Source organism: Amphiura filiformis, chromosome 3 (assembly GCF_039555335.1).
Source record: "Amphiura filiformis chromosome 3, Afil_fr2py, whole genome shotgun sequence".
NCBI classification, from domain to species: domain Eukaryota; kingdom Metazoa; phylum Echinodermata; class Ophiuroidea; order Amphilepidida; family Amphiuridae; genus Amphiura; species Amphiura filiformis.
The window spans coordinates 18,947,595-18,961,900 of NC_092630.1; the positions used below are offsets into that span (position 1 = coordinate 18,947,595).

General features: G+C 36.4%; 1 protein-coding gene across 1 annotated transcript in view; it reads left to right on the forward strand.

Annotated features, from left to right (window-relative positions):
* LOC140148160 (fucose mutarotase-like) overlaps positions 1-10,172 on the forward strand; it is a 182,402-nt gene extending 172,230 nt beyond the window's left edge. The window contains exons 4-6 of the mRNA XM_072170022.1: positions 4,885-4,986; positions 7,902-7,975; positions 9,850-10,172. Coding sequence (XP_072026123.1) covers positions 4,885-4,986; positions 7,902-7,975; positions 9,850-9,913 — 240 coding nt within the window. The 3' untranslated portion in view covers positions 9,914-10,172. The remainder of the gene's footprint in view (positions 1-4,884; positions 4,987-7,901; positions 7,976-9,849) is intronic.
* Positions 10,173-14,306: the final 4,134 nt, after the last annotated feature.

A 14,306-nucleotide genomic window follows, 5' to 3' on the forward strand; every position in this document is an offset into this window, starting at 1 on the left:
ATAGTTTTATATATTATATTATATTCACATCTTGCCTGGCTTCATGACAGAGGATGATTTAAGCACTTCCCAGCAAGTCTTGCGGTTAGCACAGCTGTGTGAGTGAACATGACACCACTGCCCGCCCACTGCATGCACACGTGCATGGTTAAATTTGAATTTGGACAGATATATTTACAATAAAAACACCTTCAAAAAGTTGGTCGATTTCACATTTTATGTTATCTACAGAAGGCGTGAATTATCCTTCATGCATACATCACTTTAGATCTGAAATCAACCAAGTAATAATGACACACGGGCAATTCTAAAACAACATCTTTTGCACAGAGTTCAATGGGATTTGAAAAGTAAAGTGGCAGTTGAAACTCTAGTGATTAAACACTTTTACAGTGCATGATGGGGCTTCCTTAAATCATCCTCTGGCTTCATGATTAGGCTACCACAGAAATTCATTTATTGCCAGCATGCATCAAAGTTGTTTTCTTCTGTAATAATGTAAAAAATGGTACGTCTGCATCAAAACTAAAATAAAAATCTTTCTTATCCTTTTGATAACTTTCAGTAAAGCTTTTTCAATCCTTTCATCAGCTGCTTTATTATTGAAAATTTTGGAACGGCAAATAAAAAACATACCAACAAAGTTTGCGGCACAAATAAATCCACTCTCAGGCCCGTAGCCAGGGTTTATTTTGGCAGTGGTGGTGGAGAAGGTTTTGTTATTTTTTTCCATCAAGAAAGGGCTGATTTAATAGCAACATTTTTACAGAAAAAAGTTTTTTTTTTTTATAATTCAAATTGGCATTTGGGGAGAGGGGAGGTGAGGACATGCTGGCTATGTCTCTGTCCACTAGCTCAGTCCAGACCCAAGATAGATACTCCTTCCATCTGAACTCAACTAATGATTCTAGCACAGCCCTAGTATTAGTAGGCCTATACTAAAATAGGACCTCAGTCTGATTTATTCACATATCTTGCTTCAAAATTCTGACAGGGTCCTAATATTCTTCAAAAATTTGATTTTTTACCTGCGAGAGCATTGGCCATCATGGATGGGGAAGGGTCTGTCAATGGTCACACAGAAAAAGTATCAATCAAAATATTGCAACATTTTTCTCTTGAATCAAATCATAGATCTTGAAAACCCTGTGATTGACGTCATCAGTTAATAGAACTAGTAAAGAATTTATCACAATAATGACATGCTCATTAAGATCCCCTTCTCAGTCCCTTCAATCAATCAATCAAATCAATCAATCTTTTATTTTTCATCAATCTCATAAAGCATACAATGTAACAACAGAGGTAAATTAAATTATTGCACATTAACAAGTATTGATGAAGGCAGGCACATCACAAGGCCAAGAGGCCTGAAAACGATGTACCACCTTATAACATATAATTATAATTGTACATTAAATAATCAAAACATTAATTATACACAAAAACAACTTCCTCCTACAGCCAGACAATTAGACTCAATAGAAAGGTCTTGACTTTCACAACATTCATTGCTTCTAGATTGACATCGTCAATATTAATATCACCTCTCCCCATAGCCCCACAGGGAATAATATTCAGAGAAAAGGCTGGATTTTGAAGTCAATCCTCAAAAGAAGATCCTGTTGTTTACCTTGGAATCACCATTCCATTGACATCAATAATTTAATATAACCTTTCCCATAGCCCCACAAGACTCAGTTCATAGAAAAGTCTTGACTTTGATGTCACTCCTCAAGACCAGATCCTGCTGTATACTCACAATTGCCTTTCCATCACTGACCAATTTTAGAACCTTTCAGTAATTAAATTGAATCAGATATCCTTTCTTTCCAGGATCTATAACAACCCAGCCCCACAAGACCCAGAACTGGCTTGATTTTGACATCACTCCTCAACCTGCTTATTGTTCATCAAGCTTACATCAGAACTCTCCATTTTCTTACATCATACAGCAATCCTCTAAAATAAACCATTTTCCCTAGCAACATTGTGCCACAGGGAATTAACACACTTTTTACTGAACTTGAACTTTCACACACTTGGACATTACTCAACTAAGTAGCTCAAGATACACAAGTGTGCATTTATCATTGTCATGTTTTACAAACTGTACATTTTAGATTGAACAATAGTGAGAAAATACTTCTTCCTTCAAGTAATTGTGCTGAATTTGTCAGCCCAGCCCAGGGGACCTGTATGATTTGAAAGATTATCAACAATGCTTTACAATGTACAATGTATGAGTTTTTGAGGTGTATAAACTATCCAAGATGTTGCACAATATCCTGAGCAGCAATATTGTGTAAAGAGGAAGAGAGAGAGAGAAGTTTAAGGTGAAAGCAAAGAAGACATACATCGAAAATCAGAGAAGGAAAGGTGAAAATATTGAACAAAGAAAAGTGAATTTTATAGTACCAAAACGATGGTGGCAGTGATCAAGAGAAATGTCATAAAAATATGATATTTTCTTTCCCTCATTCTGAAAATCTAGGTTTTCAATGATAATCTACAAAATTGGTGCTCCTCCGCCATTTAAGTTAAGCTGATAAGTCTCAACTATAATTAGGGGTGGTGCAATAATTATGTGTACCCGGGGGGGGGGGGGAATTCTCAAAATGGTCTGCCAAAATCGCTTGCCCCCCCCCCCTCTGGCCGTGCCAAAAAATCTTTGCCCCCCCCCCCCTTTCGACGTGCCAAAAAACCTTTGCCCCCCCTTTTGATGTGCCAAAAATCTTTGCCCCCTTACACATGCAAGATTTTGGGGAACCCGAATTTAAAACCTTAAATTGTCTTATCATATAGTGCGGCGCAGCGAGCAGGAAATTTTGCATATTTGAACGTATTCCTAACGTTTTCCTACGCCTTTTTAGGGCGTAATATAGAAAAGGTGCCCAAAATATCTGTGCCAAAAATTGCTTGCCCCCCTTTCGACCTGCCAAAAATCACTTGACCCCCTTTTGACCTGCCAAAAATGCTTCTTTGCCCCCTTTGCCCCCCTATAATTCACCCCCCCCGGGGTACACATAATTATTGCACCACCCCTTAGGAAATCTTCCATGTTCTATCCCCACTCCCCTTTCCTCGGTTCTTGATTTTAAGCATTTGGTTGGCTTGAGAACTTCATTCACCATCCAAACACCAACCCTGTGATGTAATACACAAAATGTCTACCATTGAAATAAATCAATTACATCCCACGCAATAGTATGACCTGAACAGAAATAAGAAATATCTGCTCACCAAGCAAATATCAGTTTTTAATTGGTGGTAATTATCAGGTTTAGCACATAACTGCAACCAAAACAAGTAATGGTCAATTTCACAAGTAGAAAAGGGTGCAAAAGTTTGTGATCTCCCAATTGAAAGGTCACTTCTTGACACCCGGTAGTTTCCAAGGTGAAGTTTTGTTATCTATTAGGCGGGGTTCGTATCTTGATCTTTTTATCACGTAGCATGTTATGTTCAGTCATGTGAAATGGATTTTAGTCAATTGCAAATACCTGCGATAAAGTCAGAAAGGACATCACATCAGCCCCTAAAATATCTTCAGTCCCTGGGTAGAAATTTTAGTTTGGGTAGAAGAGAGTCTGGATGGAACATGAAGTGATACCCATATGATCCATTTCTATGAGGCCCACATTTTGGGCTCAAAATCACAAAATTGAGCAAATTTCCAGATGAAATAGGACAATTATTTCCAGAGACAAGTTTGAAAAACTCCTGGTTCCTGCACACCGTGTATCCGCTGGTACTCGCTCATCGGCGTAATTTTAAAAACACCCCCTTTGCTTCTCATTTTGCAAAGTTTTTAAAATAAAAACACCCCTATTTTGATCAATTACGCTAATATTTGGCCCTTCAGCAATACCCCTTTTGTCGCTGCCCAACGGAAAAATGAAACACAGGTGATTTGTGCACAGGATTCGGAAATGAAGAAGAAGGAAAACTACAATGATTTATACATGTGATTCGTTAAGGGATCGGGAATGAGCGTTTTGAGTGTTTCGACATTATTTTTGTGGGACATGAGAGCACATCAGACATATCGAATTGCATTCTGAATAATAAGAATGTCTTTCTGATATCAAATAATTTTAATTTTTGAAATTCACGATATAATACAAATTTTATGACAAATTATTAAAATTTGATATTTTTCACATTTTTGATATATAACAGTCCTCAAAGTAAATTTTATAATGATATATTCTTAAAGTGTATGTAGCTGGGAGGAAAAGCCGACGATCAATTGAAAATGTTGACCTTTCATATTGAAGATATGGATTTTTTTCCCAAAAGACCTAATTTTTTTGTGTTTTGGGAAAAAATCCATATCTTCAGTACTGAAAGGTCAAAATTTTCAATTGATCGTCGGATTTTCATCCCACCTACATACACTTTAAGTATATATCAACAGATTTATAAAGTTTACTTCGAGTACTGTTAAATATAAAAAATATCAATTTTTAATCATTTGCCATAAAATGTGTATTACATTGCAAATTTCAAAAATCAAAATTATTTGATATCAGAAGGACATTCTTCAGTATTCAGAATGCAATTTGATATGTCTGATGTGCTCTAATGTCCCACAATAAATACTGTCCAAACGTTCATACCCCAGCCCTTAATGAAGAGCACCTTTTTTTCAATTTCGTGAATGAGTGGAGTGAAAATAGACCTCTATTTTTGTGTTTTGCGTATCACGTTTCGTTACTCTGAAAATACCCCCTAATTTCACGAAATTTCCGACAAGCATGAGTACCCGCAGATACACGGAGTGCTGGAACCCCAGAAAAAATGATTGCTACACCCCATTCAGAAACATATTTTCATGCATAAATTAATTATCCTTTTATTTCTTTTGTGTTGTTTCTCCAGGCATTTGTGATGGAGTTGGTGCCGAGTGATAAAGCCAAGAATCTTGCTACACCTGTTTGGCAAACATACCAGAAGTTACTCAATGAAGCTGAAGGAAAACAAGTAGGTACTTGAAAAATGTTTTAAAAAAACCAAATCCCTGTCAAAAACGTCATGATTTGGGTCACAAGTGGACAGGAGCAAAAAATTCAACTTTGAGAGGCCACTGTTGATCTTCGATTTCCTTTGCATTTTACAAGTAAACATTTAAGATGGCATATTATAAATTCGAGCATGTTGAATTTTTTACCCCTCTACAACCAAAATGTGTCATTTTAACTAAAAATTTGGCACATTTATGATCACAGTCTGATCTCTCTGAAGGGGCAAGAGGTGCAGATACCCCATTCCCAAACCACCATTGTCCAAAAATCACCTTTAAAAAAACATCCAAAATCCCCCCTCCATAGAGATATTCCCAAAATCCACACAATTGTATACACCACTGTCCACTTTTTCACATATCCAGCCAAAAAGTCTCCTTCCCAAGGTAATTCCTGGCTACAGGAATATGTTATGTCATTCCCTCTCCCCAAAAGACAATTTATTATAAAGTTTTCTATTGAACCACAGAAGTTGCATAACTACTAAAGTTTAAAAGAAATATTTGATCATATTTTATATGAAGCTTTAATTGTTTTCTATAGAGCATGAAATTCAACCATGCGAGTAATTGTTTTAGCAGTTTTACACTTTACTGGGAAACCCAAGGCACCACTTTAGGAAAATCAATGAACACAAATTCTTACCATCCATTGAAGTTTGATTCCATGCTGATTGTATTCATAAGTGCATTGATTTATTTGCTCATTTAGAAAAATGTCATCCTTTGGTATGCTACAATCTCAAAAGATGAAATGATTTTTTATTTACCATTTGATTGGTTCTCAATGGAATATTGTACCAATCATAAAAGACATCAATACATAAGACTAAGGCAATCATCATTCTAATAATGGGAAAGCCCCAATCATGGGTCAAATAACCTTTTCTTAACCATTGGACAAATAGGCCGAAACAAGCAGGGCGGCCAGGGAGGCCATGGCTGCCCAATTTTTGAGAAATGTTTTCTTATAATATAAGGATTCTGTATGAATGTCTCAACAGTATTTTTGTGGGACATGAGAGCACATCAGACATATCGAATTGCATTCTGAATGCGAGGAATGTCCTTCTGATATCAAATAATTTTGACTTTTTGAAATTGTGATATAATACAAATTTTATGACTTATTATTAATTAAAATTTGATATTTTTATAACTTTTGATATTTCCTCGAAGTAAACTTTTTAAATCTAATGATAATGTACTTTAAAAAAAAAAATCAAAATTATTTGATATCAGAAGGACTTAAGTCATATTCAGATTGCAATGCGATATGTCTGATGTGCTCTCATGTCCCACAAAAAAACACTGTCCAAAGGTTCATACTCCACCCCTTAAAAGCTTTTTTGTAATTTTGAGAACAAAATATGGTTCAAGCATACGCATGCATTTAAACAAATTTATTCACCAATCCTTGCACAAGAACAAATGATAATAATACAACTTTTGGGATTAATCTGAAATAATTATTACATTTTGTACTTTGTTATCAAAGCTCACGAGTTGTGTGAAAACAAATGCGAAATGTGATTTTTTCTTTTATTCCTGACTTGGTATTTTTCTGGTATTTTGAGAAAAAAATCTGATTTTCGCCAAAATTTTCTGGAAAAAATGAAAAAAAATTCTGCATCTCTTTTTTTTTTCAAATCTTGTGATTTTACAAATGCATGCGCAAGCTTTGAGACATTTTTTTGCCTTAGAAAACTAGCATAGAATATTTTGATGGCAGCCCACAATTTTCAACCTTGTAGTTATACAGCCCAGTGCAGAAAATTTGTGGGAGAAAATTGTGTAAAGTTTTGGGGAAAATCTTAAAGTTACCCAAATTGGTGTACCAAATATGACATGATCAAGGGGAATGAGTCACATGTCAGCAATTTTCAATTAGAAGTTTTTTACATCATTTTCTGACAGTTTATGAATGCTACATTTTGATGCAACCCCCATCAAAATCGGACATCTGGGTACCAAGTTATGAGCAATTTATCAATAGCTGAAAACAATGTAAAACAAAAGAATTTGAACACTGTTTTTGCCAACATCTCAAAAACAATATTAGCGACATCTGACTCATTCCTAATGATCATGTCAAAAATGACCGGTTTGGCAACCTTGTATGATAGAGGTAAACTGTATGTAGGTGAATGTGTGGAGTTCATATCAAGTTGAATAACTTTCTATAATCTGACACTAGATGGGGCTATTCACATTTTTGACCAGTGGTGGTGAGCTAGCTGTTTTGCTTGCCTTTCAAGAAGCTTTAATATCCTGAACTATCCTGGTTGAGTGGTGTGTATGTCAGTAAGCTTCAGTAATATTCTCCAAGGAAGTTTCCATAGAGGCATGTGTCTGGTATTTGCCTGCTAAATTAGACAATTGGAAATTGAAAATCCCTACCCACTCATATCTACACCTAGCATTCATTACAATGAGACCATCAATATACTCTCTACATGCTGCATGGACTCTAGAATCTTGGTCCATGGTCATTGTTATTACAAAATTACTCCAAAGGCAGGAACATACCCACACAATATTATGGGTTTTTAAATTTTTTGTTGAATTGTGAAACAAAGCATATAGGCAATGATAAGTGAACATGCCTTGGCATTGCAGCTACGGTATCATTTTGGTGTCATATAAAAAGGGGGTATTTATATAGGATTCATCACTATGGACAAAAACATTGATACAGGCAGCGTCCTCCACACCTGAATCTCTTGTCTTTTTCAAACTTGTAACGAAGTAGTTGTGTGATATGAAGAGATACAAATGGAGAGAGGTGAGAAGTCAATTCAAGTCAAACAACTATTACAAGAAGCACATAAAATAATCAACTCTTAATGATTTGAATTCATTTCATTTTATTCAGGTGAAGGTGGATCAGATTGAGAGATTTGCTTTCTATGAGCGAGCTAAAAAGGCCTATGCTGTAGTAGCAACAGGGTATGTATAGAATTAGATCATCGCAATAGTTATACCACTTGTATTGTTGAATGTGGCATATCCTATAGTTTGATCAGCTCATAATAGGCGGGAAATGTTTGGCTTTTAGCACTACACCAAAAAGTAGACCTACGTTAAGAGTGCTATTTTGTGTGTTTAAAAGAAAGTAGACAAAGTATTGGACTTCAAATAATAATTTGTGATGGTTCTGGTGAGACGTCACAAGAAAATTAAAATTAAATATTTTGATATTAACCTGTGATGTTAGGCCTGCCGATTACGAGCTGATCAAAGTTTAAGAAAATATCTTGATTTTATTCTCTGACACTCAGAATATTTTAATTTGACATAAGTAGTGAAGTTAGCTCGATCAGGCTGTCACAGCTATTTATTACGACCACTTTTATCTAGTGCGCCCTCAATTTAAGGCTTACTGATATTGCATAACCTGTACAATTGACCTTTTTGGTAAATCCCATAAGCCTTTGCGAGTACACCTGAGATGTTGTCATTTGACGTCACGCTGATCTGCACTGACGCGCACATCGTTTAGTGGACATCGTTATTGCGCATTGCAAGTTGGCGTGATATCAAATGACGACATCTCAGTTGTACTCGCAAAGGCTTATGGGATTTACCAAAAGGTCAATCTCATATACAATAGTAGATTTTACACTTACAGATGGGTACAGCTTATGTCAAATCAGCAAACCTCAAACTGAGGGCATCAAGTGGTTGTCACACATAGGCGGTAAACTGCCGTGCTGTAGACTCATAAGCATTTGTGTGTGTTGATGCATATTTGAAACCCTACCGATTATCAAAGGTTTAATTTAGGTAAACAAATCCAGTAAACTACTCACGTCTTTAGCTTTCGCCATCTCGGATGATGGCTTTCTCAAAAGTGACTTGGTTCACTGTTTCTCCTGCGGAAACCGGCTGTAGCCTCATTCCCAGCGTGTGATGGTACAAGCAGTGAGTCATATACATGATCTAGAGTGTATGAGCCTATGTCCCGGACTCCCGGTTCATGGTGGGGGCCCCCTTTCTCCTGTTCCATATGGCCTCCCTGACTTTTCTTTTGAACTGGTTTGCTTCCTTGTCAAGTATTGTAGCTCCCTCCCAATCTATAACAGCAACATGGTCCGTAATTGCTGATTTGATGAATTCTGTGGTAGATTCTTTCCTACCGATTATGTTAGTAAGTTGACATGGAACATTGAGTTAATACTTTTCCTGGTGTACCCATATGAAAACTTGAGCTGATCCTGTCTGTAATGTACCCAGTCAGGTCAGCAGTCAAGTTAGCTCAATCGATAAGGCATTCGATTATGATGCGAGAGGTTGCAGGTTCAAACTACATTGGTGGTTAGTACGCTTGCGTGTAAAAAAATGAGTAAGCTTGAAAAATTCCCTTAGACAAGGAATTTACTGGTAATTGTCTCGTTGTAACCCATACGAAACTCGGGGAGCTGATCCTGGCTGCAAAGGTCTATTGTGGAATGTCTAGGGTGTGCTCTTCTTAGCTGAAAGTCCAAGTGTTGTTGTTTAATGGCTTATGGAATGATGTGGAGCCATACGTAGTAGTTAGCGACAACCTGGTAAGTGTGCTGAGGTTTGTGGACCAACGTCTAGGCGTTATGTATGTGCTTAGTGCACTATAAATCACTGCACTTTTTTTTTAATGGATCTTTTCTTGATTTTTCTGGATCCAGGAATGGTGTAAAATGGCAACCTGTACAGAGTCTCTGTGGGATCAATTTATCACACAATAAAAAGTACTTTCAAAGTGTATAGACTTTTATTTCATTGGCAGCCTGGAAACTGTGCATTTTGAATTAATATTATATTTTTGTTTATTTTTTCTTATCCAGTGAGAATGCACTGTATGGCAATATCATTTTGAAGAAAGGAGTCATTTCTGCTAGTCAGAACTGAGCTGATAGTGAAGGACCTTGATCCAACATCAAGCACTTTCTCTTGAAAGGAGCAGGAGTCATTGCTTGCAAGAAATATTGATAGTTTGCAATTATTTTTTTAAACTAAATGATCTTCAAGATTATTTTTGCAGCTCCAATGCACATTTTAAAAGACATTGGGTGGTTGAGCACTTATGAAACAATCCAAAAATGTAACCGTCCACCACAAATGGCATTTTCACTTTCTAAGATATTGGACAGGCAACTTCAAAATAAGCTTTACGCAAAGATCTTTTAGTAAAGCTAGATGAGAATAAGTATATGTGTTCACGTAACCTCCTTCAACTCATTTGCATAGAATTGGATACCAAGATCGTATTCTGATTCGTCAAACTTGAATTAGCATACTTTTGGATACCTCCATATTTGGGTTTACCTAATTAATTATTAATGACGATTACGTTGTTTACATCATGACGTCATTAGAGCCTGTCACTCGTCCGATTCGAAACACGAAAAACACAAGCATTTTTCTTTCCATTAACGTTATATCGTGAAATACCACATAGCGGAGGTGCTAGTTTTTTATTTAAGGAAAATATTCCTGGCGATGACCCCATGTTGACAATGGCTAAATATGCTGTATTAGTTCTGGAAAGGGTCTGGCGACAGTCCGCCATTTTTTTTCTTCAGATTTGGAAGTTATTTAGTAGACTTGCCCACCAGTCGTTTTCATTATCCTAACTACAGTTTGCACATTGAAAAGTGAACTTCGACGTATGTGATGCGAAAAATTCTTGCCATACCTTTTTTGATTCATTTTTCAGCCGGGACGGTTACGTTTGCGGCCACACATCGGTATAGGGATGACCGGTTCTTGTGTATATTAGAATTCTGTGGCTTTACGTGACCCTGTTGCTGAATTGTTTGCAAGGTAGTAAAAATCAGTAAAAAGGTTGGGAAATCCTTTGTTTTTTATTGCTTTTTGTGAGGTTCAATAGACCATATCTCAAAACAAGCTTTGGTACCAGTGTGTACACTGTATGTGTGACTCCATTGTGTGTACAGGTACTCTGCTGGTACCCACACAGGTACTCTACAAATGAAGTAACTGTTCAGCAGTGTACCAATAGGAATCTGGTTGTGTATGAATAACGATTGTCAGGTCTGCAACTTGTTAATGACTGGTTACTATAAATTGTGATACCATGATAAATATAAATTGTGAATTCCATGAAGCATCATTGTAGATGAATTAGAAAAGTTATGTCAGATTTGACATTTGACCTGATAACATTGATTCTGTTTCAACTCCTGGTTCTTTTGTATAGCGCACGCAATATTCAGTGATCCTGTGTTTCTCCAGGAAATCTGTTTGTACCGAAATTCCTTCATACAGCTTGGAGATTAATTCATCTCAATTGTCGTTGCAATAATGTATTGTATTAAAAGAATTGTGGGAAGGAATTTTGGTCAAATTGTCTTCCTGGAGGACAAACCCAGGATCCACAAATAGGTTAGGTTGTCAGAAGGCTAGTAAAATTTCTGTAAATATCTGGTCTGTGATGTCAGCTTTTTATCCTAGTAGTGAATAATAATTTGAAATGATCATCATTAACCTTCAGTGACATAATGGAAATAGTGTGACCATTACCACTTCAAATTACTTTATTTTTTCAAAGCAAATTATTTTTGTAAGTATAATTATAGTGAAGTATGCTTTTAAAAAAAAGGTAATGTAATCAAGAGATAAACACCATTTCTTTGCCTTTTAGAGGTTTGGCGGACACAATAGGATGGCGCTGCGCGAAGTGGGTAAAGATTGAATTTGGTGGATTTTACCCATATTGAATACTGCCCTCCTATTGTGTATACGCCATGCTTCAAAAAGGCTTATGGAAGAGTGTTCGGCCATTATGGCCCAAACTGCAACCTCTCAAATAGTTGTGCCTTAATACTATTCGAGGGTTCAGAACCAGAAAGCTGTAACTCACTCAAAGTTGGCTCCACATATCATCAACAACAGGTAAATAATTATTTTTTCCCTGCAATGAATCATGTCCTAATACTCCGTTGGTGAGCGCCAGGCGATTGGTATTTCACTAATAATGTAGCTCGCTTTTCCAAATGCAAGAAAAGGAATCCTATCTGATTGGCTAGAAACGATCTTGTTCTTTTGATGTTTTTATATTCTCAAACAGTTGAATATATCACATTATTATCGGTCAATTTAAAAATATTTCGGTGAAAATGCAGTTAAATGTATGTGTTGAAAGATAACAGCAATCGTAGCTGAGAGTGTTGAACTTCCAGTTCGTGTATTGAAAACAAAACCTGAGTTTTACCTGACAACAAATCAAATTTTCTTGTAATGGCAACGTCATATGGGGTACTGAGCATGCGCAGATCGTAAAAACGTGTATGAATGGAAACGCTGCGGTATCTCATATCGTTCAAGTGATATGCTTATTTAGTCTCTCAGCCTATCTCGAACAAAATTGCCATGCGTAGCTGTTGAAGAACGAGTAGATTCGCCGTACTATCACAGCAATTTTTACACAACGATATAGGGATGATGACGGTGTGCTCCTTGCTTTGGTCTTCAAAAATCAATATTTCCTGCACAATGTTTTTTTTGTTTTCTATTGCATTTTGTCATGATTATGGACTGTATCGTCTGGCGACTTTTTGCTCATTTTGTGAGAGCAGGTAATTGTGAGAGCAGGTAATTGTGAGTTGAGGCTTATTATAGTATTCATAATTATTTAGTAATTATTACACTGCCCTATATCGGCCAAATGAATACATTTGGTTGACAAACCTGAATAAACTAAAAGCATTATGTCACTGTAATATGAGAATTGCATAACTGCTCCTATTTTAGCCAAAGTGTGGTTCTTTTTTTTGCCTTTGGCTCCCTATTGCTATGTTTATCTGAATAAATCCAGCTGTTTTATTTTAATTTCATATCCAAAGAACAGTAAATTAATTATTTTATTGGACTAATGATTTCATGTTCTTTTGTAATTGTGGAAGGGGAAATTGTCTATAAGGTGAAGAACTACGAGTGGACTTTCCACATAGAGTTGGTTGCAAATATATTTTGAAAACATTCTGAATTATTTTCAAAAAATTTCAGTCAAATCAAAAATATTGGCAAAAAAAACCTGGCTGATTTTACATGATTTTAGCAAAATAAGAAAATATAGACAATTCTACCAACATGCAAAATCTGGGTTGGTTTGGCCTGCCCTGTAGTTTCTGCTGCAATCCCATCAAATTGGTTATTGAAGACTGCAGAGGAAGAAGCACCAAATGCAGAATGTTTCAAAGGAAATGTAGGACAGCTTTTAAAATAAAAGTTCAATCAAGGATGATTGAAAACATGGTTTTGACCAATGAAAATTTGAATATGTGACCAGCTCCAACAAACCCGGAACAAGTCGCCAGACATGTTTTTGAGTTATAGGCCTTTAAAGATGACATTCCCATAAAAAAATTTTGGAATTCTTAATTTCCATGGTATTTGAATATTGGTCAAAGTGATTTGAAAGTACTTATTGCAAAGAGGTTTATCCCTATTCAATCCTGTGTAAGGCAGGAAACTATAAATTGGTCCATAACTCAGCATAGAAATTTGGCAAAATATCAATGTATCATTTACAAAATTATCAATATCTTGAAAAGTATCGATGCTATTGATATAATTTTGGTATCCTTTTAAAGCTTTGTCTAGTGCTTACATTTTCATTCAAATCATGAAATGTCAAAAATGCAACTTGTTCCTGGTTTTGTCAGAGCAGGTCACATATGTGACACGATCAAGGGAAATGAGTCAGATGTCGCTAATATTGATTTTGAGATATTGGCAAAGAAAGTGTCAAAATTCTTTTGTTTTATATTGTTTTCAGCGATTGATAAAGTGACGTATCTTCACAAAGAAAAGTCGTATCAACATGCGGTTTTCAGTTGTTGAAAGCTCTAAATGTCCTCTTTTTTCGACCAGGGTCGACATGCGACTCATTCCCCTTGATCACGTCACATATGTTGGAGCATTTTACTCACAAAACTACACTACCAGATACCTCCCCAACTGCTGCACAGCTACTACATTGGTGGGTTTAGAGTATACACATCAAAACCACACATAATACAGTACCCACACACACTAGTACTGGATTGGTACTGCATTGGTAATCTAGAGTAGCCACAAAGTTAACTGGGCAGCAGTGTAACTCTGAGGTTGGCAGCAAAAGGAATTATGGCAGCAATAGCTTTCTGAAAGCACTGCAGTCTTCAATTCTCGCTATTCGCAATAAGGGCGCCGCCAGCGGTTTGCGACGTAATCGTGATGTATCATGGGAAAAGGTTGACATCCAAGTCCGCGCAATACGAATATTACCATGCTATTA